This window comes from Lepisosteus platostomus, chromosome 3 (assembly GCF_059453375.1).
Source record: "Lepisosteus platostomus isolate fLepPlt1 chromosome 3, fLepPlt1.hap1, whole genome shotgun sequence".
NCBI lineage: Eukaryota > Metazoa > Chordata > Actinopteri > Semionotiformes > Lepisosteidae > Lepisosteus > Lepisosteus platostomus.
This window is the reverse complement of record NC_142613.1, coordinates 57,808,239-57,828,081: the sequence shown is the minus strand read 5'-3', so window position 1 is coordinate 57,828,081 and position 19,843 is coordinate 57,808,239. Positions and strand designations below refer to the sequence as shown.

Below are 19,843 nucleotides of genomic sequence, written 5' to 3'. Positions count from 1 at the left end.
ACTAAAAAATGTGTATATTGCTAGTGCTTCCCAACATCCCTTGCACAGCTACAGTAGTTGCTGTCTTTCTATTGTACTGTTAGTTGTGTACCCAGAGCTTTAGCCATTTTTATGAGTCCTGTCTCAAAATATTTTGCTTTTTATCATGACTTCAAAGTACCCATCAACCTGTTAGTGATACAAGTAAGAAATAGTGTATTCACTGTATGAGGGTACTATAAACTGTATTTAACTATCTTTACTATCTTTACTGTATTACTGTCTTTACTTATACTGTACATAAATGTATTATGTAAGGTCATGCATATTGCCTTAAATTAAAGGAAAATTAACTTAAATTTTCTCTTAACAAATTACTTTCAAGGAATTGGTGTAATATGTACTGTATGTACAGTGGTATTAATGAACTAGCCCATAATAAGAGTTGGATTTTTTTGTGTGAATTCTGAACATTGGAAAAAAATATAATGCTATATGTGTCTTGACTTATATAGGTGGAGAAATACTCCTATTTAATTTTTCTATTTTTTTATGCAAAAGATTTAATACATTACTGAGATTCTCTGTGTGAGTCTAAGTGACTTCTTCAAGAATTGTTTTTAAACAAGAACTCTGGAGTAGCCAAAAGCCATTAAAAGTTTTTAATTTAGCATCAATATATTAATTGAAAAAAAATGATACTAATCAGCCCATGCAAACTTTTTAAACAAAGATGAGAAGAATGAAGAGAGCAAAGATAATTGTTACCCAAAGTAGGAATACAAATTTCAGAAGGTCTACCAGAACAAGACAGATGCTCTTTTAAAACTCCAAATCTCCTGAAAATTCTTTTCATTTGGGATGAATGAAGATGAAAGATTAAAAATCACTGAAGCTTGTAGCCACTGTTGTAAAAAAAAATACATGTTTCTTTGTTATTAGAAAGCAGCCTATTTCTGATAAGGGTCATGGCAACATGAAGCCCATCTCAGATGCATAGGGTACTTGCCAGTACTGGATCACACACATTAACACAGACAATATAAAAACCAATCAACTCAGCAAGTTTGGTTTACATGAACACAGAAGGTGCCTCAGTCTGCAATCAAATCCAGGCCCCAGGAACTGTGAGACAGCAGCACTAACCACTATGTCACTGAGCACAGTAGAACAATAGAAGAAAAAATAATAAAACAATCAAGGAACTTCAGATATCATTAGATTGACTTTTACACATTATCCACTACTGTCTGCACTGTTATGAGTTATTTGGCAATTTTGTGCTCTCAAGAATCTGGAGGCAGGTTGCAGAAAGAAGAAGCTAGACGTCTACTTAAGCACAGCTAGTAGAAGAGTGCTTTACAATCTGCAAAATATTTTTTCTTTTTGTCTCTGACGAACTTTCAGACAGGAGAGATATCACAGAGATATCCGAAATTAATGCAAGACAAACTTTTGCTTGGTTTCCCACAAGTGAATTAAGCATGTTACAGAGATATTAATTCTACAACAATTACATAGGAAATCCCCCTCATTTGGAAAGAGCAGGTTTAAGCATGCAGTAATTAGATGGAAATAAACCTTAAATGCATTATTTTGTCTAATTACTAGCATCCATTCTATTGTGTGAGGAACTTGGTACTGTACTTTCTCCTGATTAATTACATCATCTCTTGCATAAACAAAGTAATTCAAGTACAACTTGAAATCACAGCACAAAAATAAATTGTCATGTGTATTGCATAGATTAGAAACAAACTGAGAAACCTCAAAATGGCCTACAAAACGAGACCTCTAAGGAATTTTGGTTAAATGAATGAGAAATGTTATAGTATGAACAATCAAGTAAATGACTTCAGGATCATTGTCATTTGTTAAATTAGTTAAATTTCAGAAAGGCTAAAACTGACTTTCAAGTGGGTAGATAATAGGTAAAGAGACCATGTACAGATATTATAAATTCATAAGAAAGAGTCCAGACTAGAATAAAAGGTGGCGTGATCAACTGTTTCCAAATAGCTGTGATGCAGATAGGCATTATAAATACCTCAATGGCTCAATGTCAATTTATCCTTTCTTTTTTTATTAGAGTCAGGAATGAATTCAACACATTATATACTGTACAGTATGTGAGTAAGAGCAAAAGGGATTGAGCGAAAGAGAAAAAGACCACAAAGTATTCAGTTCATGAGGTTTTCAATGCCATGGTGCTCTGATCGATAACATAAATGCATAAAGAGATACAGTACTGTAAGATAAGGTGCAGAGTTTGTACCTCGCTCATATGTTCATGCAACTGTCATACAGTAGGTGGAATGATCATACAATTGTCACGGTTTGAGAGGAAAGTACTGTATAGTGATTGTGGTGTTTCATCTCTGGTATGGTAATGGTTGACTGGCACAAACAATTGCAGATCTTATTTGTTGTCACTCTACATCTCTGGCAGATATGGAGAGCATTTGGCTATCTAAATATAATGGCATTTTATTTCTTTTTTCTTACATCCACTGCTTCCATCAACTACTTGTGCCTTCATTTGCCTATTCACGTCTTTTGAATACGTTTGTATTTATTAAGCCCAATTCAGTTTGGCTTATACCCTATATGAACCCCTAATGTTTCAAAGTAAGTTATTTTAAAAAATAAACACTGATTACATAGTATATGCACAGCTCACAAAACTCTTCAAATCGCTTCAATTTTATTTCTGTTTTATTCAATTGTAGCCATATCATAAAAAGATACTGTATGTCTAGTAATGTACATTATATCAGACACAAGACAGAAGGGAGACAAATTGCGGTATCTGGATGTTCAGCACATTATGTAAAGGCTACAGCAGATGTTCATGAGACAAAAGGTTGTCATCTACTGTATAACAGACATGGAAATGATATAGAAAACTAAATTATTCTAATATGCTGGTGAGATGCTCTAGGCAGGCAAGTCTATTCTCTTTGAATAAATTATTTTTGCTCATTGTGTGTAGGTTCATTTATTTTAACAAAACCTACCTGGGATACAGACCAACTCCAATTTCCTGCAGTTCTCCGTCACTGATTGTAAAACAATTGCAAGTCATCTGTGAAAAGTAAAAAAAATAAGATATTTGTTTTATTTAGCCATTAAAGAACTGGTAGGAAAGCACTGTCAAATTCACCACAACACAGAGGAAAAACTGGATAACAAAGCGTTTTGAGTTTTGGACTGAAGACTAAAGTCTAACCACATAAACTAGTAAAATCACAATTAAAGAACAAAAGAAAAGTAAAAAAACAAGAGCTTATTAATCCAAGTTTTTTATACAGTCATTTCTTGAAAGAAGCCAGGATATCAACTTCAACAACATGGCTGGGTAGGTTGTTCCATACTGTACTCCCATAAGCCTTTGTGTCCTGTTTTGTGTTCACTGATCATTCAGAAATATACTAAAGCTACATATAGTTAACAGCCATATCACCCTGAAACTCACAACCGGTAACCCACTAAAGCTAAGCAGGTTTTGAGGCTGGTCAGTACCAGGATGGGAGACCTCCTGAGAAAGCTAAGGTTGCTGCTGGAAGAGATATTAGGGCCAGAAGGGGGTGCTCACCCTGTGGTCTATGTGGGCCTTAATGCCCCAGGATAGTGATGGGGACACTACACTGTAAAAAGGTGCTGTCCTTTGAATGAGACATAATAAAGAGGGCCTGACTGTCTGTGGTTATTAAAAATCCCAGGGTGTTTCTCGAAAAGAGTAGGGGTATAACCCCGGCATTCTGGCCAAATTTTCCATTGGCCTTTACCAATCATTGCCTCTTAATAATCCCCATCCCCGAACTGTCTTTATCACTCTGTTCTCCCCACTGATAGCTGATGTGTGGTGAGCGTACTGGCACACTAAAATCACTTGAATTAAATTCTAAGCTGAATTTAAACTACTGTAGAGAAAGTCACTGCATTTCTTTCTGAGAAGTCCAAACTGCACAGCATTATTTGAAAAGACAAAAAAATGCTTCACCAGTGACAGTAAATCCATTGTTATACTTAGCATAAATGCATTTAAAGAAACATTATTTATATGCATTTAAAGAAACATTAATTGGTCCAAACAAACACAAGATATGCATAAAAGGGGGGACAAGAAACCCAGCCAAACTATGAATGAAATTAATCTCTTGATGCAGCTACAAACGTGTAAGCAATGTTTAGCAATTTTTTAAGGAATTTATTTTTCAAGATCCAGTGTTTAATAAAGCATTATGTTGCACATATCAGAACATATCTTACAGTAGATTGTATAATATACAGTAAAAATATACTACTTGTATATAACAAGTGGCATTGTTCTGTCACTTGGTAAGCACATTTTGAACCCTGTCAAAATGCAATGAAATTTCTGTTACTTTCTACTTTTTGCTGGTAAAATATTTAATTAAATTTTACTGTGTCTAACATTAAAAGCTGTAAGGTAAACATGCATTTTATTGTTGTTTTGTAATTTGAAAGAAGCACGTTTCTGCTAAATGGTATTTTTATATTCTTTATTCTTAAAATATCAGGTTAATGAATGAAACTCTAACATTATAATTTTTATATTTGCTTATTTCACTACTTTAGCACATAATCAATGAACATGCATATACAGTACCAACAAAATAATTGCATGTGCCCAGATGCACCTACACTGTTATGACCTCAATAAAGGCTTTTACACAATTAACTCCTGCCTTCTTACAGTACATGAAGCACACAGAAAATAGTCTACAGTACATCTTTTAAATAATCTGGCATGATATCACAAAACAGACAATTTGAATTTGAAGGAAAATGTTTGGTGGAATTTTGATGATTAAACCCTGAAGACAATAAAAAAAACTGTAATCTCTCGCTTCTTTTCACAAACTTTAAGCAGGAAAAAACTGCCAGTGAAGACACGAGTTAATTTATTTCCCCAAAACACACAGATGCACACAATTTAATATACTGTACAATATATTGAGATACCTGTCCCCCAAAACTCAAGCTTTTAGGACTTTCGGTCAGCACACACGATGCTTCTGACCATTTGTTCCTTGTTGGCCAAATATATTTAATTTGAACACAGAAGCTCAGATCACAGCTTCATGAAAACACTTTCTCTGGCAATGCAATCTTGCTTCAGCACTCTCCCCCACGTCTTATTAAAAGCCTCAGCCTGCATGCACCAATAAATATGAATATTACCTACAAAGATGAAGGTTTCTGCATCTCAAAAGGAGACTTTATACTCGTGGGGACTCCCCTCCAGACATCATTAATAATAATTCTGTGTCAAAGTGGCTTATACTGGGTCTACATTTCTTTTATTTTCATTACCCTTCACATCACCCAGCACCAATTCAGGTGAATACCACAGAGTTCATCTTTAACTTGAAAATAAAGTTGCTTGGTTCCGTGTGAGAATACACCAAAGGCATAATCAGTCTTCCTAATCACATATAAAAAGGGGAAGGCGAAACATCTAAATTGGCTCAGTGCTACAGTATATACTATACAATTCTCAGAGTCCGTCAGCAGAATTCTGACAGGTGAAGTCCTTTTTTAAGTAATTATATTTTTTTTCAATTGAGCCCTGCACGTATTTCTGAAAAAATATGATATGTACTATTTATTTTACTTCACTGTAGTCCCTTAAGAAATCATGTAGGGCAACCGATTTCAGAAAATAAAAATTCAAACAAAACACCCTGCTCTGGGTGCGCAGCTGTTTTCAGGCATAAACCACCCATAATTTCAGGCCATTTTCTCTAAGAAGCATTTCACAGATTGAATATTTGTAGCACACCACATCCCATACCAACTTCTCATTTAATAACATTTCCCACAGACACAAGACAGAGTATAGAGATCTGGGACTTGTAAAGGTGATCACACAAACTACATCATATATTGTCCTAATAATGGGAAGAATAATGAGACTTTTCCTATGACTTCCAAACCTTCTTTAAAGTTAAGATTAATTGGCTATTTGAGGCTGAAGCAAATAATTCACTTTGTTAAAACAATTAACACAATTAAATTGCATTCCTTAGTGCAATGTTCATTTTTTTAAATGAAGGTAAAGTAACAACTTTGCAGACCTGGAATGGCTTAAAAACATGTGGATAGCCAATATAAAAACCTTTTAAATTTTGGAGTATTATTTCAATGGATCATCCTTGGGTGAGTAGAGATTCATGTCAACTGATCTTGAGTTTGGTGAAAACTGAGTTCTGAAATTTGTTTTTCTGCTGATTAATTGCCATCTTCAGTTGCCAATTTACAGGGAAGGGATAAAGATCCTGCCTGTGCCACAGACACGTTTGAGCGCCTTTCACCACTGATCACTGTGAAAAGACCCTCAGCTCCCTCAGCGCTGTTAGCTGCTCTCTCTGACAGCTGTGACAGTTCACAGGTGTCTGCTGAGCCACAGAGACACCCCGGCCAAATTGAATCTGCCCGACACTAGTAGTAGCCAAGCCACTGTACACCATCACTGGGGGGAATCCCAGCTACAATTAACTGATTCATAATGCTGAGAGCTGGACTGTAAGGCTCCATTCCTCCTACCAAATCCGAGACGTTCAGGAGACCTGCCATACAGGGCTTAATGGGGTTATTCTTTATTTCTTGTCTGGTGCATGCAGCCAACAGAAATAATTGGAATTGCAAATAAATAATATTTAAAAATAACTAACTCTGCTTGTATAGGAAGAAAAACTCCCCAAGTCAGCAACAATACACAAATTAATACATAACCTAATACAGTATACTATATTATCATTTCATTTCACTGGAAAACAATCTATTCATTCAATTATTGTATTGTATAATATGTACAATAAGATCACATTTCTTATGGGTTTTATTTTTATTTTCTTAATCCGTGCAGTACATTGCGACAGAAAAAAGTCAGGATACCACTGTGCTTACCACTTAGCACATTTTAAATCCAGCCCAAGGTAAATTTAGTGCTTTCCAGGGATAGAAAATGTATATAATTAAAATAGACTGGATTTTCAACAAAAAAATATTTTCTGACAATATAATTTGTCCAATACGACATAGAAATTCCAATAATTCCAAGAAAGCCCCCAAAAAGAAAACAACTCAGTTGAAACATTGTCAGATAAGAAGCTTGATGGTAGGACAAATATTTTAGATATTGTAACCTGGAAAAATATCCATGCTGTTTTCACTGCTTTTTAGTTATTTCCAAATATACCATTATACAATGGAATTATAACGGATGGCATCACAAACAAAGCAAATAGGAACCATTTGACATCTACCCTACATTATAAATACAGGTCTTAATTCTAGTGATTTTAAGACTAAATAGGAGGTATTCTAAGGTATTCCATTACATGAAGTGTAATACAGTATGCATCTTGATGAAGCTGCCCTGACATTTTAAGCAAATGCACTTGTTTCCTGCCAGTAATGGCTGGATGAGATCCTATGATCCACTCAAGCTACCAGAACTTAATGTAACTGTTCTTGTGTTCTTTTAGCTATGAGAATCTAGTAGTTTTTGTTGGGATAAACAAAAAACAAAGATTTTAAAAAAATAGTTAAATTAATCTTTTTAAGATTTTGAAAAAAGTTAAATGTACAGTATCTTCTATAAATGCAAATACAGCTGAAGCGACTGATTTCAGCACGCCATAAAGCAGTGTATAAATATGTGTTACTGTCTTATCCAGTACACTGTATCGAGTTTTGAAATTCTGTCTTTTTTACTGATATATTTAATTTCATATCTCAGCACATATAATTTTTTTTAATCTATTCAACTTGTAATGATTTCATGCAGTTCAATGATGAAAGGGTTCAGAGATTTAACATCTTCCATGGATTGCACACTTACAGTACAATCGATGAAGCCGTCTTAAGAAATTTCTTGAAAAATAATGTCATGCATCTACATATCAGTTCTTTTGAATTTCCACAACTCAAACAAGGCTTCACATTATTCTTTTCATTTCCCAAGACTGAAATAATAAAATACAGAAGCAGTTAGTTGCAATATGCCAACTGTAAACCGCTGTAATTTGTAGATTGTAGCAACGGCAACTAAATTGGTCTAATTGTGAAAAGGCATTTAGAAAGTGACTTTACTGAGTCTGAATGCATAACAGTGAATGCTAAGGAACCAATATCATGTATGTCAGGACTGAAAGCTTCAGAACTTTCACAGTAGCAATAAAAGGTATAACATTGTCTAGAAAATAAATAGAAATACTAAAATATGAATAACAAAAGCCTTTTCCTTACTGAATAACCCCTCTCTGTAGTTTTAACTGGTGCTACAGTAGAAACCTCATTATTATGATTCCCAAAAAAATGTAATGTCCTCTCACGAGCAGTGTTGTTAATGGCAGTGATGACTTTTTCAAAATTAGCAACTTAAAGTCAGGGGCACATCAAAACAGATTATGGGATCCACAGCTTTGTCTGAGACAGGCCCGGCTTTCACCTTCATTCTTAACGTGGCTGTACCTGACTGTGATACAGTATGTGTCATGCCACTCATATCAGGCTGCCCAGTAGAGCACAAGAGGGAATAAAGTGAAACACAGTACTGTTTAAACATTTAACTCTTTAAACATTCACGAGGAAAAGCAGAAATTGAAATTGAGCAGCAGAGAAAAATAATAATTTGCTCAAACTCTGCTCAGGTGATAAGAAATTATTGCTTATCACTATGTTCTTCAATTTTATAGTACAGTAACAACCTAATCTTAAAAAAAAATGGTTTAGTCAAAGGTTTCAGGCAATAATTCATGACATTTGGCAACATTTTTAAACCTGAGAATTTTATTTTTTTAAATAGAATTTTATTTTTAAAATTCAAATCTTAGAATTTTACTCTACATGCCCAGTCCTTGACAGAGGTCACCCATATGCAGAACAAGAAAAAAGGAGACGGAAACACAAATGTGTCTGGTGCAGTAGCTTGGCTTTTGCGAGATGTTAGACCTGACACAGGCATTTATGTGGAATTCAAATACAGTATTTAGACCATGAGTGTGAAAACATAATGGGAAAAATCTAAAATCCCATTATGCTGGGAAAGCTTATTTTAAACAAGTCTTGGCTCTTCACCTTCACAGAAAGTACACATCCAAAGTGTGAATTACTGTATTATTTGTCTCCATTAAGTAAGTTTTTTCCAGACAGCTTGTCACACCAGAAGGGGGGCTTTTGAAAAAAGCATGTAGACCTTTTTTTCTCTAGTTCATGGTAATTAATGGCTAGACAAACAGCACAAACATGTTAAACAGATGTGCAATGCTATTAAAAAGATGTTCACTGTGGAGCCTGAAAATTTATGTGCATGTGCTGTGCATAGCTTATTTAAAGCTTGGATATGCTTCCTAGGAATTGTTCATCCTATATTATCTAGCCAGGCTGTAGTTGGCTTCTTGTGCAACATCTGTGGCTTCCTACAATAGGTGCCACTTTAACCTTCAAAAGAGTTGGTAGAGTTATTAGCAAGGGTGAGTTCTGTCTTCCTTCCCATATCTTAGTTTTTCTATTGGTTGTTTTTGCCAGCAGCATTACAATGAAAAAGACCATGATGGAGCAGCAATGATAAATAAGAATGTTTTCAGTTCTCCTGCGCCAGTATGATAATTTTTAATTTTAACCATGAGCTGAGTTGATTAAAATCTTTTATTCTAAATTGGAGCATGGGAGATAAAACAAACCATTTGATACAAAATTCAAAACAAAATAAAGTGTACTCCAGCATGATGCAAACAAAAACTAAGCCTTTTTTTCAGTTAATATTTAATACATACTGTAAATATAACATCCCTATAAGTCTTGTTTAGTGCTTAATGCACACAACCACCCCCCAATCAAAACTACTATGATTAACTGGGGCAAAAAAGTTCAACATGAAAGACTATCGTATGAAGGTAAACATAAAATAGGAGATTATACCAAACAAGACATGTGAGCAGAAGATTAATGCGTGCTCTGTGTTTAAAGACACACAACAAGAATGTTCCCTGTGCTGTTCTCAAATAATAATAGAGTCTACTAATACTTAAAAAGGTAATTTTGGAACCTTACCATGAAATTAAAAGCTAATATCCATTTAGCTCTTGTCTGCTATTGATCTAGATCCAGTATTTATTTTGTTTAATGTCTGTTGTGTGAATCTTTTAAACACTTCAGTGCTGTCGGTTTACTAGAGGAACCACTGGCGACAGCAGCAATAACACTGGCTGCTGTATTATGATCAGGTTTACACTACACCTGAGGGTGTACAATTATGCATGTGTTTCACTCAGCTACTAGTCTGAGTTCCCCATTTAAAATGACCTTTTGGATTTCCCAAAAGGTAGTGAGATCTAAAAAAGACACTTCACATTGCGAATTCAGACCATGTTGACAGCTTTCAGAGCTAGTACCATGTAATCAAGGTTCTGTTAAAATATCTGTAATATTTCTATAATGTTTATTGCACTGTTTAATATCTTCATCATCTTTTCTATTAACTAGCTGCTTTTTATTAGCTGCCATAAATTTATCTTAACTCATTTCAAACCTTAATTTGCCAAGCTTCTTATTTCAATAACGCTTGAAAATGAGTTACGTGAGATCTAGACATATGCAACAGATACATCCAAATCATTGCAACCTGCATAATAATTCAAAATGTCCTCTAAAGAGTTCTGTGGGGAAAATATTCACTTTAAAATATTTACTTTCTCTTCCCCCTTAAAATTCACATTTAGAATTTCACACACAGCCACAACCTTTCCTCACAAGCCTTTTCATTAAACTGCAGCTCTTTTGAACATCTGGACCGTGGTTCTTTAATATATTTTCTATAATCCAGCAAATCAGCCTGAATAACTGCATGAATGCCTCGTGTAGGTCAACCACCTTTCTGAATTATAACTGCAAAAGCTTGTTCCCAGATAGAAAAATGTACAACTGCCTCCAAAGAAGAAGAAACCCGCCTGTTACCAAAAGCACAGGGAGAGATCGAAAATTAACACAAAGATAGATAAAACGTGAGAGTACTTTTAAATGTAACCTGTAATACGGCAGCTACAATGCTATTTGAATTAGACTCTGAAAGGCCAGTTGAATGGACTTATGTAACAAAAAAACCACCTAGCATCAAAAGTCAGTTTTATCTATCTGTTGAATGAATTAATTTAAAACCCATTTGAAAAATACAATTCTTCCAACACAAAATTGAACAAGGAAAGCCAGAATTACACACCAGAGGTAACTCCAATAACCACAACAGGCCTAGGGAACCTGCATCACAACGGACTTAGAAAATAACCTAAAAGATTGCTTGGTTCGAAAACTTCGTTACAGTTTTGTTTTTTACAGAGGCAGTCAACCTTGACTCAAACTCCTCAGTGCTGGAGCTGCAGGTCACATCAGCTGAGGAGGAGCATAGTGGCACTCCTGGGAAACTTTCATGGATTGGAAATACAGTACAGTAGGTACAGTACTTTCCACAATTTAGCACCACAGGAAAAAAGGATTTCTCTGGACATTGCATAAAGACAAAATATTATGATAGTCTTAAGGATTCACCTGACATACACTGCCAAGAACATTTAGGTGCTGAACTCTCTGTAACTCCTCTATGAAGAAATCTGTATACTGTAAATCACCACTACAGAAGAGAGTGCTGCATACCATTCTAGCAACAAACTCCTTACTGTGCATCATTCAGCCTTGTCTGACAGATGCATGTGTGTTCTAGAAAGACTTACTTTCAATGTTGCCCAACATCGCAGCCTCTCTTCTCTCTTCTAAAAGACCTTTTCTCTCAGTTGGGAATTTTGTTCAATTATTTTGTGTTTCACTTTGGAGAAAAAGTACTAGAAGAACAAAAATGACAGATTGCGCATTGCAAATGCCCTCTCAGTTCAAGCCAAGTTGGCCATTTTAAAGAGACTTTAAACGCAATGTAATTCTTCTTCAAGAGGCCTTATTGAGATTACTTTTTACAATTTGATTCCCAATCCGGACAGTTCGCGAAATCTTTGGGGGTAAGTAACGGAGTGCGTGTAATAAACGATAGGGCTTTCAAAATGAATCTGTGGCAGACACGCTAGGAATAGGATGCAAACGTATCTTGCCACCACAGATTATTAACTGAGGGAGTTCAAGTAGGTAGCTGCGTCCGCATGTATAGGCTGCAAAGGAACAAGTAAAGGTTTATTCCGTGCTGAAAAGAGAAGAAAAGAAACACAATGTTTCGGCTGTGGAGCCTTCTTCAGGTGTATTTCTTCTTCTTCACACCTGAAGAAAGCTCCACAGCCAAAACGTTGGGTTTCTTTTCTTCTGTTATAAACTAAGGGGTTTGGGAGGCAAACCTAAATTCAAAGGCAACACTTCGACATACAGTATCTAGTATCATCTAGTATCTAAAACACACACATATCTCCAGAGCACAAAGTGCCAAAACCTACAGTACCATTCAAAGATGTCCACATGAATTTGGCCTTGAAAGCTGTATTGCAAGGAAGAAGCCTCTTCTGAGGGCGAGCCACAAAAAAAAGGCAACCCTGCTAAACATAAGTTGAATGACACTTAAAACAATAGCTAAATGGTCAGATGAAATGAAAACTGATCTTTTTGGACATATTCATTTACAGTACATTGTTTAGCAAAAAAAAGATGAAGCTGATTTTCAGAAAACACAAATACCACCTGTGAAATATCATGGTGGACTTTTATGTTTTGGGATTGTTTGACATCTACAGTATGAGTCCTGGAGCCTTTGTTAAAATAGAGGAAATGATGAACTCCAAAACATAGGAGGACATTTTGGCCAGACACATGGTTATTTCTGATAACAAACACAAGTCGTACTGAAAATGGAAATTTCAGTTTAATAATGATCCAAAGCATACTGTACATCCAAATAAACAGAGAAATTATGGCATACCAAATAAAAATTCTTAATAGGTCAAACTTATAGCACACTACAGGAGGCCTCTAGGCTGGTCAGTGTAATTCCTGACAGAGATTTATTTACAGGGCAAAATACTTACTACAGTGGTGTGAACATATGTGACCCTCATGTTTTCTGCACTCAAAAATTATTTATGACAAATACTGTATGACTTTGCTGTGTATGCTTTGCTTATGCTGTGCATAAGATTACTGTATAAATATTTTAGAATTTTGTAAGCGAGAAACATCCACTTTGTAAATCTTTCTCTTATTTGATGTGTAATACTCCTGTTTTATCAGAGGTGTGAATACATTTGAAGGACCTTTCTAGTACTGGTCTTACGAGACCACATGATACTGTAATTTACGTTTTTACTGAATGACATTTGTGTCTTTTTAATGTTTAAAAAAACGTTCTGAAATAAGTAAGTACTGTAGTTTGAGAAATGCAATGTATTACATCATTATTCAACAGACATTATTGTCTGAGTTTATTTAAAACACAAGATTACAGCACATGTTGGGCTTTTGTGGGTACATATGAATGGGTCACTTCTCTTCTTCCACTTTTCTGATTTTTCAATGGTAATTGTTACTAAACAGCGGATTGGTAGTAATTTAGGCTGATGTTGTTAACAGACTGGGCTACATGGTTGTTATGTAGTGGATTGTTTGCTTAAAAAATGTAATATAATGTTCTTTTGTCTATAGCAATAACAAAATATGAAATAAAAATATGAAATGTAATTTTTATGATAACATATTAAACAGAATACAGTTTTAAAAGAATAATCAAATAATGTAAGGATAACATAACCTTAACTAAGAAACTGTTGGCTTTATGAGCCAATATAAATAAGAGGAGATACATGTCTTGTAAAAATTAAAATAAGACAAAGATTTACAGTTCGTAATGCAATGTAATTTAGGTTGAGTTTTATGGTGCTACAGCTACTGTATTACATAAACATAAAGTAAAAGTCTAAGCATACTGTGTGAAAAAAGATCAAGAGTGAATCATTAAAAAAGGATAAATGATTTAAAAATATTTTCAGTCTTTGGTGAAGCGATAGTCGTAACACCTTAATGTGTCATACGATACTTTTAGTCGGGGTTCCTAACACATTAACCTCACACTTTGAAAAAATTACAAGCCTATTACAACAAGGTTTTAGATTTCCGTACAACTTTGTTTCCTCTGTATTCCACGATTCCACACTGCCAGACAGTCTTTCAAATGGCACTTCAAGGCGGTCACTGGTTGCTTTTCTGCCACAAGGCACACAAGGTTTGTGAGTGTCTTTCCCCCAAAGACTCCAACTTCAAAACTGACGCCTACTGCACTTACCACATGAAGCACTATCAGGCTAAAATTACTGTATTGGTTTTGGTGAGAAAAAAGGAAAAACTTCCAAAATGTGAATCAGATGTGCACCCTACGACACATAAAAGGCCCAAGTGAAAACAAACAACTTGCTGACATGAAATCCTGTCTGTGATGCTTAAATAGTTTATTACTTTCAAAGTTCCACTAGACTGACTTTAAAAGTATTACTTTAAGTACTTGAGTGCTTTTTTCAGACTACCTATCTGAGCAAAGCCTTTTAAAGAAAACATGTAGGCTTACTGTACATAAAGTATTGTATCTGAAGAACTAACTAATAAGCAGACACAAAACTTCCCACAGGAGTGGATTTTATGATGGAATCTTCAAATGAAAGAAATGTCCTCCAGGATGAATAAAAGACTTCAATAACTCTTTTAAAGAAAAATAAAATAATAATTAAGAAGTCACAATTTTCACGCAAACATCTAAGAAGATTCTATATGAAACATTAGCCCTATCTTTTAAGTGCTGTTTTTATTATTCAATTTTCCTTGAAAAAAATGAAGGATAGAAAAGCAGGTGTTTGAAAAAAAAATTACGGTATGATCATTGAAGGTAAAAAAATTCTGTACTCAGTCTTAAATTGTGCCAAAAAATTCTTATTATTGTAAAAGAGATGAATCTGTTTTCTAAAGATATGACTGATCATCCAGAATTATTACTATGCCAGTGGGAGTAAAGTACTGATTTGATATTTCTCACTGTAAGATTTTGGCATTGACTTGTTTTTCTCAATTAGTTGGCAGAGCACAGACACAACACATTTTAAAATGCTGCTTCCTCTGCTAGAAAATATACAGTACATGATAAATTTGTACTGTCATCATCAACCGAGTAGGGTAGTTCATGAATATTCAAACTATGTGTGACAGGTAAATTTCAGATAACACATGAGGATACTTCAAATGTGTAAGCAGTTATTCAAAAATAAACATACCAGTTGCCTTTGTAAATACCTCCAATCTTATATTTAATTAATTAAAATTACATTTTACATTAAAGGTCAGGTACATTTGTTTTAATTGTGTGCTTAGGATTTCCTTCAGGCATACCTGTACTGTACATTGGTAAACTTCGTCTGAATAAGAGTCATGGACATCTCAATGCCAAAGCATTGTATTCAAAATGTGTGCTCTGCACAGTTCAGTGGTAAGACAATGGGGTGGAATAAATGAATCGTGATTACCATTATTACAAATTTTCAGTAATGTTCCCACTGCAATACAGCAGTATACACTCTTATTGGGCTAGCTTTGATACTGCAGGCAAACTGCTCAATAAAATAATTTACTCACAGTTGAAAATAAAGACAGCTTAAACTAAAGCCGTGTTGTAATAAAAGTCCAATAAAAATGTAAGAATAGAAATCATTACTGTACTGTATATGCAAAGTGTTTTTTATCTGTCATTTGTAAGATATGGATTCAGGCAAAAAATACATAAACTGTGATATGGGCTGGCTTCTGAAGAAGAATATTCCCAAACTAAATAGCAGCATTAATTAAAGAAAAGATTGTCTATTCAATGCCAATTTACTGTACAGTATGTATAGATTTTTTCCTGAACTACCATCTCTTTTGTTAGATCTTGAAATTCCCAAAATGAAAAAATATGTTTCTTTTCAGCTCATTATCCCTCAGCTATTCTCCTTAAATGTCACTGTGGCATCACATAGAGAAAAATAAGTTCATAATTGTGTGCAGGCAATCATAGAGCAAAGCAGCTCCGCAAAAATAAAAAGTAAAAATTACCACTGGGATGCTAAAGCCCTATGCTCACATCCACCATTGTTCAAACCAGATCTTTCAGTCTCTGCAATTTTTTTAACACTACCACCTCACAGCTTTAGGGTTCGGTTAGTATTCCAGCTCAAAGTGCCTGTCTGTGTGGAGTTTGTATCTTATCATCAATGCTTATGCAGGTATTTTGTTATTTTTTCAAGTTTAACTCCACCTCCCAAAGGCAAGCAGGTTACCTGTGAACTACACTACCCCTTCCCAGGGAAATTCTTAAAGACATTTCATACTGTATTTGAGGGATTTATTTGCAGTACAACTAATGCTGGACACATGCCTATAGAACTACAGAGAAATAGAACCTAATTTGCACATTGGGCCAAATAGCCTCCTGTCTTTGTGGTCTTCCTGATGCTTCACAATTCAGATTAAATCTTCATTTTTTATCACAATAAAATTTGTATTACAACATCTTTAATAACATAATTTAACATATTTTAGCACTGAAAATATAAATATTTTAAATTGTCCAAAAACTAAAACATCCATCCGTTCATCCATCCATCTCTGTGCATTTTCTAACCACTTTATCCAATATAGGGTCACGGAGAAGCTGGAGCCTCTCCCAGCAACAGGCACATGAAAGGATACACCGTGGATGGGACAACAGTCCATCGCAGGGCACACACTGACACAAACACAGGCATGCACTCACTCACACCGGGGCCAATTTCGCCAGCAGTCAATGAACTTAGCAGTATACTGTATCTTTAAAATGTGGGTGGAAGCCAGAGACCCTGAGAAAACCCATGACCACAGGGAAACATATCAACCCTACACACATACATTAGCACTCCAAGTGTTGAACCCAGGGCCAAAACTAAAACATGATTGTTTCTTTATTTTTACTGTGACTTAAAAGTACTAGGTTTTGGTCCAGTCTTCTCAAAGATGTAGAGAAATAAATGTAAGTTTTTTTACTCAGGTTCATGGACATTTGTTTTTTTATGTTATTTAATTAAACAGGAAGGCTGAACAGTTCATTATTCATAATTTTGTCGATAACGTACTGTATGTCGACAAAATATGTTGCTCTTGTTGTTTTATATATCTACTATATATAGTAGATAGAATAAGATGTTTTAATTTTTAGAAGATTTCATTATTGTATCATTTAGGAAGCAGCTTTCTATTTATCTAGGAGCAGCTGTAAATTATTTACAGGTTTAGAACATCAAAACTTAAGTTTGATAAAACAGACTGCTTCATATGCAAGAATTAATTAACGACTTTCACATTTTATTGTGAAATAAATTTTCTTTATTTGTACTTTTACTATCTAGTAGCCAAAAAATCCCAAAGTATTTGAGTACACTGTGACATATGAATGATATTTTCGATGAAGTTATTTAAATCATATTCTGGAACATGGCAATGTGCTTAACTTAACCTTCAGAAAATTACTGAAATAGCTTTCAAATGTATGGTCTACAGAGCATTTTAATGGTGTTTGCAAATGAGTTAAGATTTAACAAAAGTTCCTTCTGCATTTAACACTTTGTTGGAAAAGAAGCAGAAATATTTGTTTGCCAAGGAATTTCCATTTTTGAATTGTGTGTATTCAAATACAAAAAGCATTTGTACAACAGAGGTATTATTAAACCAATACCTTTAAGAAAAAAATGGCAATATTTAAATGGCATATATTGAATGGGAATATAATGTATTATATGCCTTTTCCTCAGAGTGCAAATCGCAGTACCTGACAATAATTTGCGTGCAAATATATCTCATCAATATAAATGACCAAATCTACTTCTTGACAATGCTGTGTGGAATGGCCATATGCTTGTCTTAAACACAAACTGAATCAGATTGTTTTTTTTACTTTTTGGGGGGACTGATAGGGGGTATTCCTTCACATGAAGAGAAACGCATTTGCAATTACTGTATAAACAATCTTCTTGTTGATAATGGTTCAAAAGGAATAAACACAGTAAAAATAAAACATTCTATAGGATTATTTATCAGCAAGGTTGATAATTTATGCATTAGATTATTTTCTTCAAGTCAGCCTCTAGGACAGTGACATTGACAACTAATGAGATTGCTACATTAAACATTCTTACCATATTTATGAAGATATGCTGAGATTTGCAAACATGCCCTCCAAGATATCCAATGACCCAATATCTTTGTATGATATTGATGTGGCAGCTGTAAATCCTTCCAATTGTAAATGGCTGTAAGGGAAATCTCCTCATGAATCAAGAGAAATGTGTATTATCCCATCATCTTCACAAGCAGGAACATGTGTATCATTATTCATTCGATGCTGCAGTGACTGTCCTAAATCTTATTCTAAGCAGGTGACTCATATCTGTCCTACTGTTTTTATACTACTGACCACTATAACAGCAACCTACCTGTACAGCTCATAGACAGTAATAAAAAATTATACTTGTTTATTCGGTGGATCAACCATACTCTTTTTATTCTAACAATATTGGCTAAGATCTAGAGAGAGTCCTCTGGCTAGAGGTATAGAGAGAGTCCTGATGGAAAGAGATACTGTACCACAGTTAGTTAATGGTCAAACATGGAATTTCAGAATTGTTGTTGCAAATGTCTTTTAACTTTCTGGAAGAGCAATAGCCAAGACATTTAAAGTACTGTATAGAAGGATGATAAAAAGAAATCAAAGATTTCTGAAGCTGCAAATAAAGCATGAAATAGCAATGAAAACCTGTAAATGCAATGAAAAATATTTTAACTAAAATGTTTAATCAAAGTCTTGCAAAATTTACATATGACCTGTAGATAATATGAGATAGCATATTCCTGTGTATCAAACAGGTCTTGTGAAGACTGTGATACAGAGGGCTGATACTCATATCACAGGCACAGAAATACTTTCTGCTACAGGGAGGTGGGTGCGGATTTTAATATGAGAGCGGAACAAATATATTTGTGGGGGTGTTGCCAGTGACCTTACTATGCACCCAGTACATTTAGGTATCCCAGGCATAAATACATCAACTGTAGTAGTAGTAGTATAGTGAAAAACTATACATACTGTACAGTACTTGGGACAGTACAGTAAAAGAGTGAAACCTGTCATTTTTGTTGTGTACTTCGGTTCAAAAGATAAATCTGAGGCAAAAGGCAGAATGTTGGCGTCTATACCTGGGTATTTGATATCTTAATACTTATGTTTTTCACTGTAAGAAACATTACAAACAACACAAGGCTATTCAGCTCATCTAGGCTTAATCCAAAACACAACCATGACCAGAAACCTAGCAGATAATACTGTTTAGAAGTACTGTACTAGTTTTAACCAACTCCAACAAGAAAGAGCACATTTTTACATGGTATCATGGGAATTATATTCAAATTTTCTGAAAATCATTATTGTAACAGAACACTGACATGGTCTTTTGATTTCAAAGTTATCTTGGTATGTACCGTATAAAGACTCTCAAAGTCTAATTCGTCTGCATTTGCACAGAAACGATGTTCAGAGACAATGCAGGAGCTGAAATTCTGTCAGTATGTAAGTGTGTATTACACTGTTGAATTATTTATGAATGTGCCACAGAGACCTGGTGGAGAGTAAAAGGTGCAGGAATGCTGTCAGTGTTATTTGTCTGTGAAAAAAATGAGCTTGATTAACATACAAACTGCGGCATTTGATTTCACTCTGATATAACTGAGTTTTTAGAGTCACGTAAACAGTTTATTAGCCACCGATAAAATCAGTATTGTGTAATTGGAATGTAGTTTCTAAATG

The 19,843-nt window shown here is 34.7% G+C and overlaps 1 protein-coding gene across 1 annotated transcript in view; it reads right to left on the bottom strand.

Annotated features, from left to right (window-relative positions):
* The window catches only part of smyd3 (SET and MYND domain containing 3), a 345,837-nt gene that overhangs the window by 66,969 nt on the left and 259,025 nt on the right, over positions 1 to 19,843 (bottom strand). Inside the window, exon 6 of the mRNA XM_088626174.1 lies at positions 2,997 to 3,064. Coding sequence (XP_088482300.1) covers positions 2,997 to 3,064 — 68 coding nt within the window. The remainder of the gene's footprint in view (positions 1 to 2,996; positions 3,065 to 19,843) is intronic.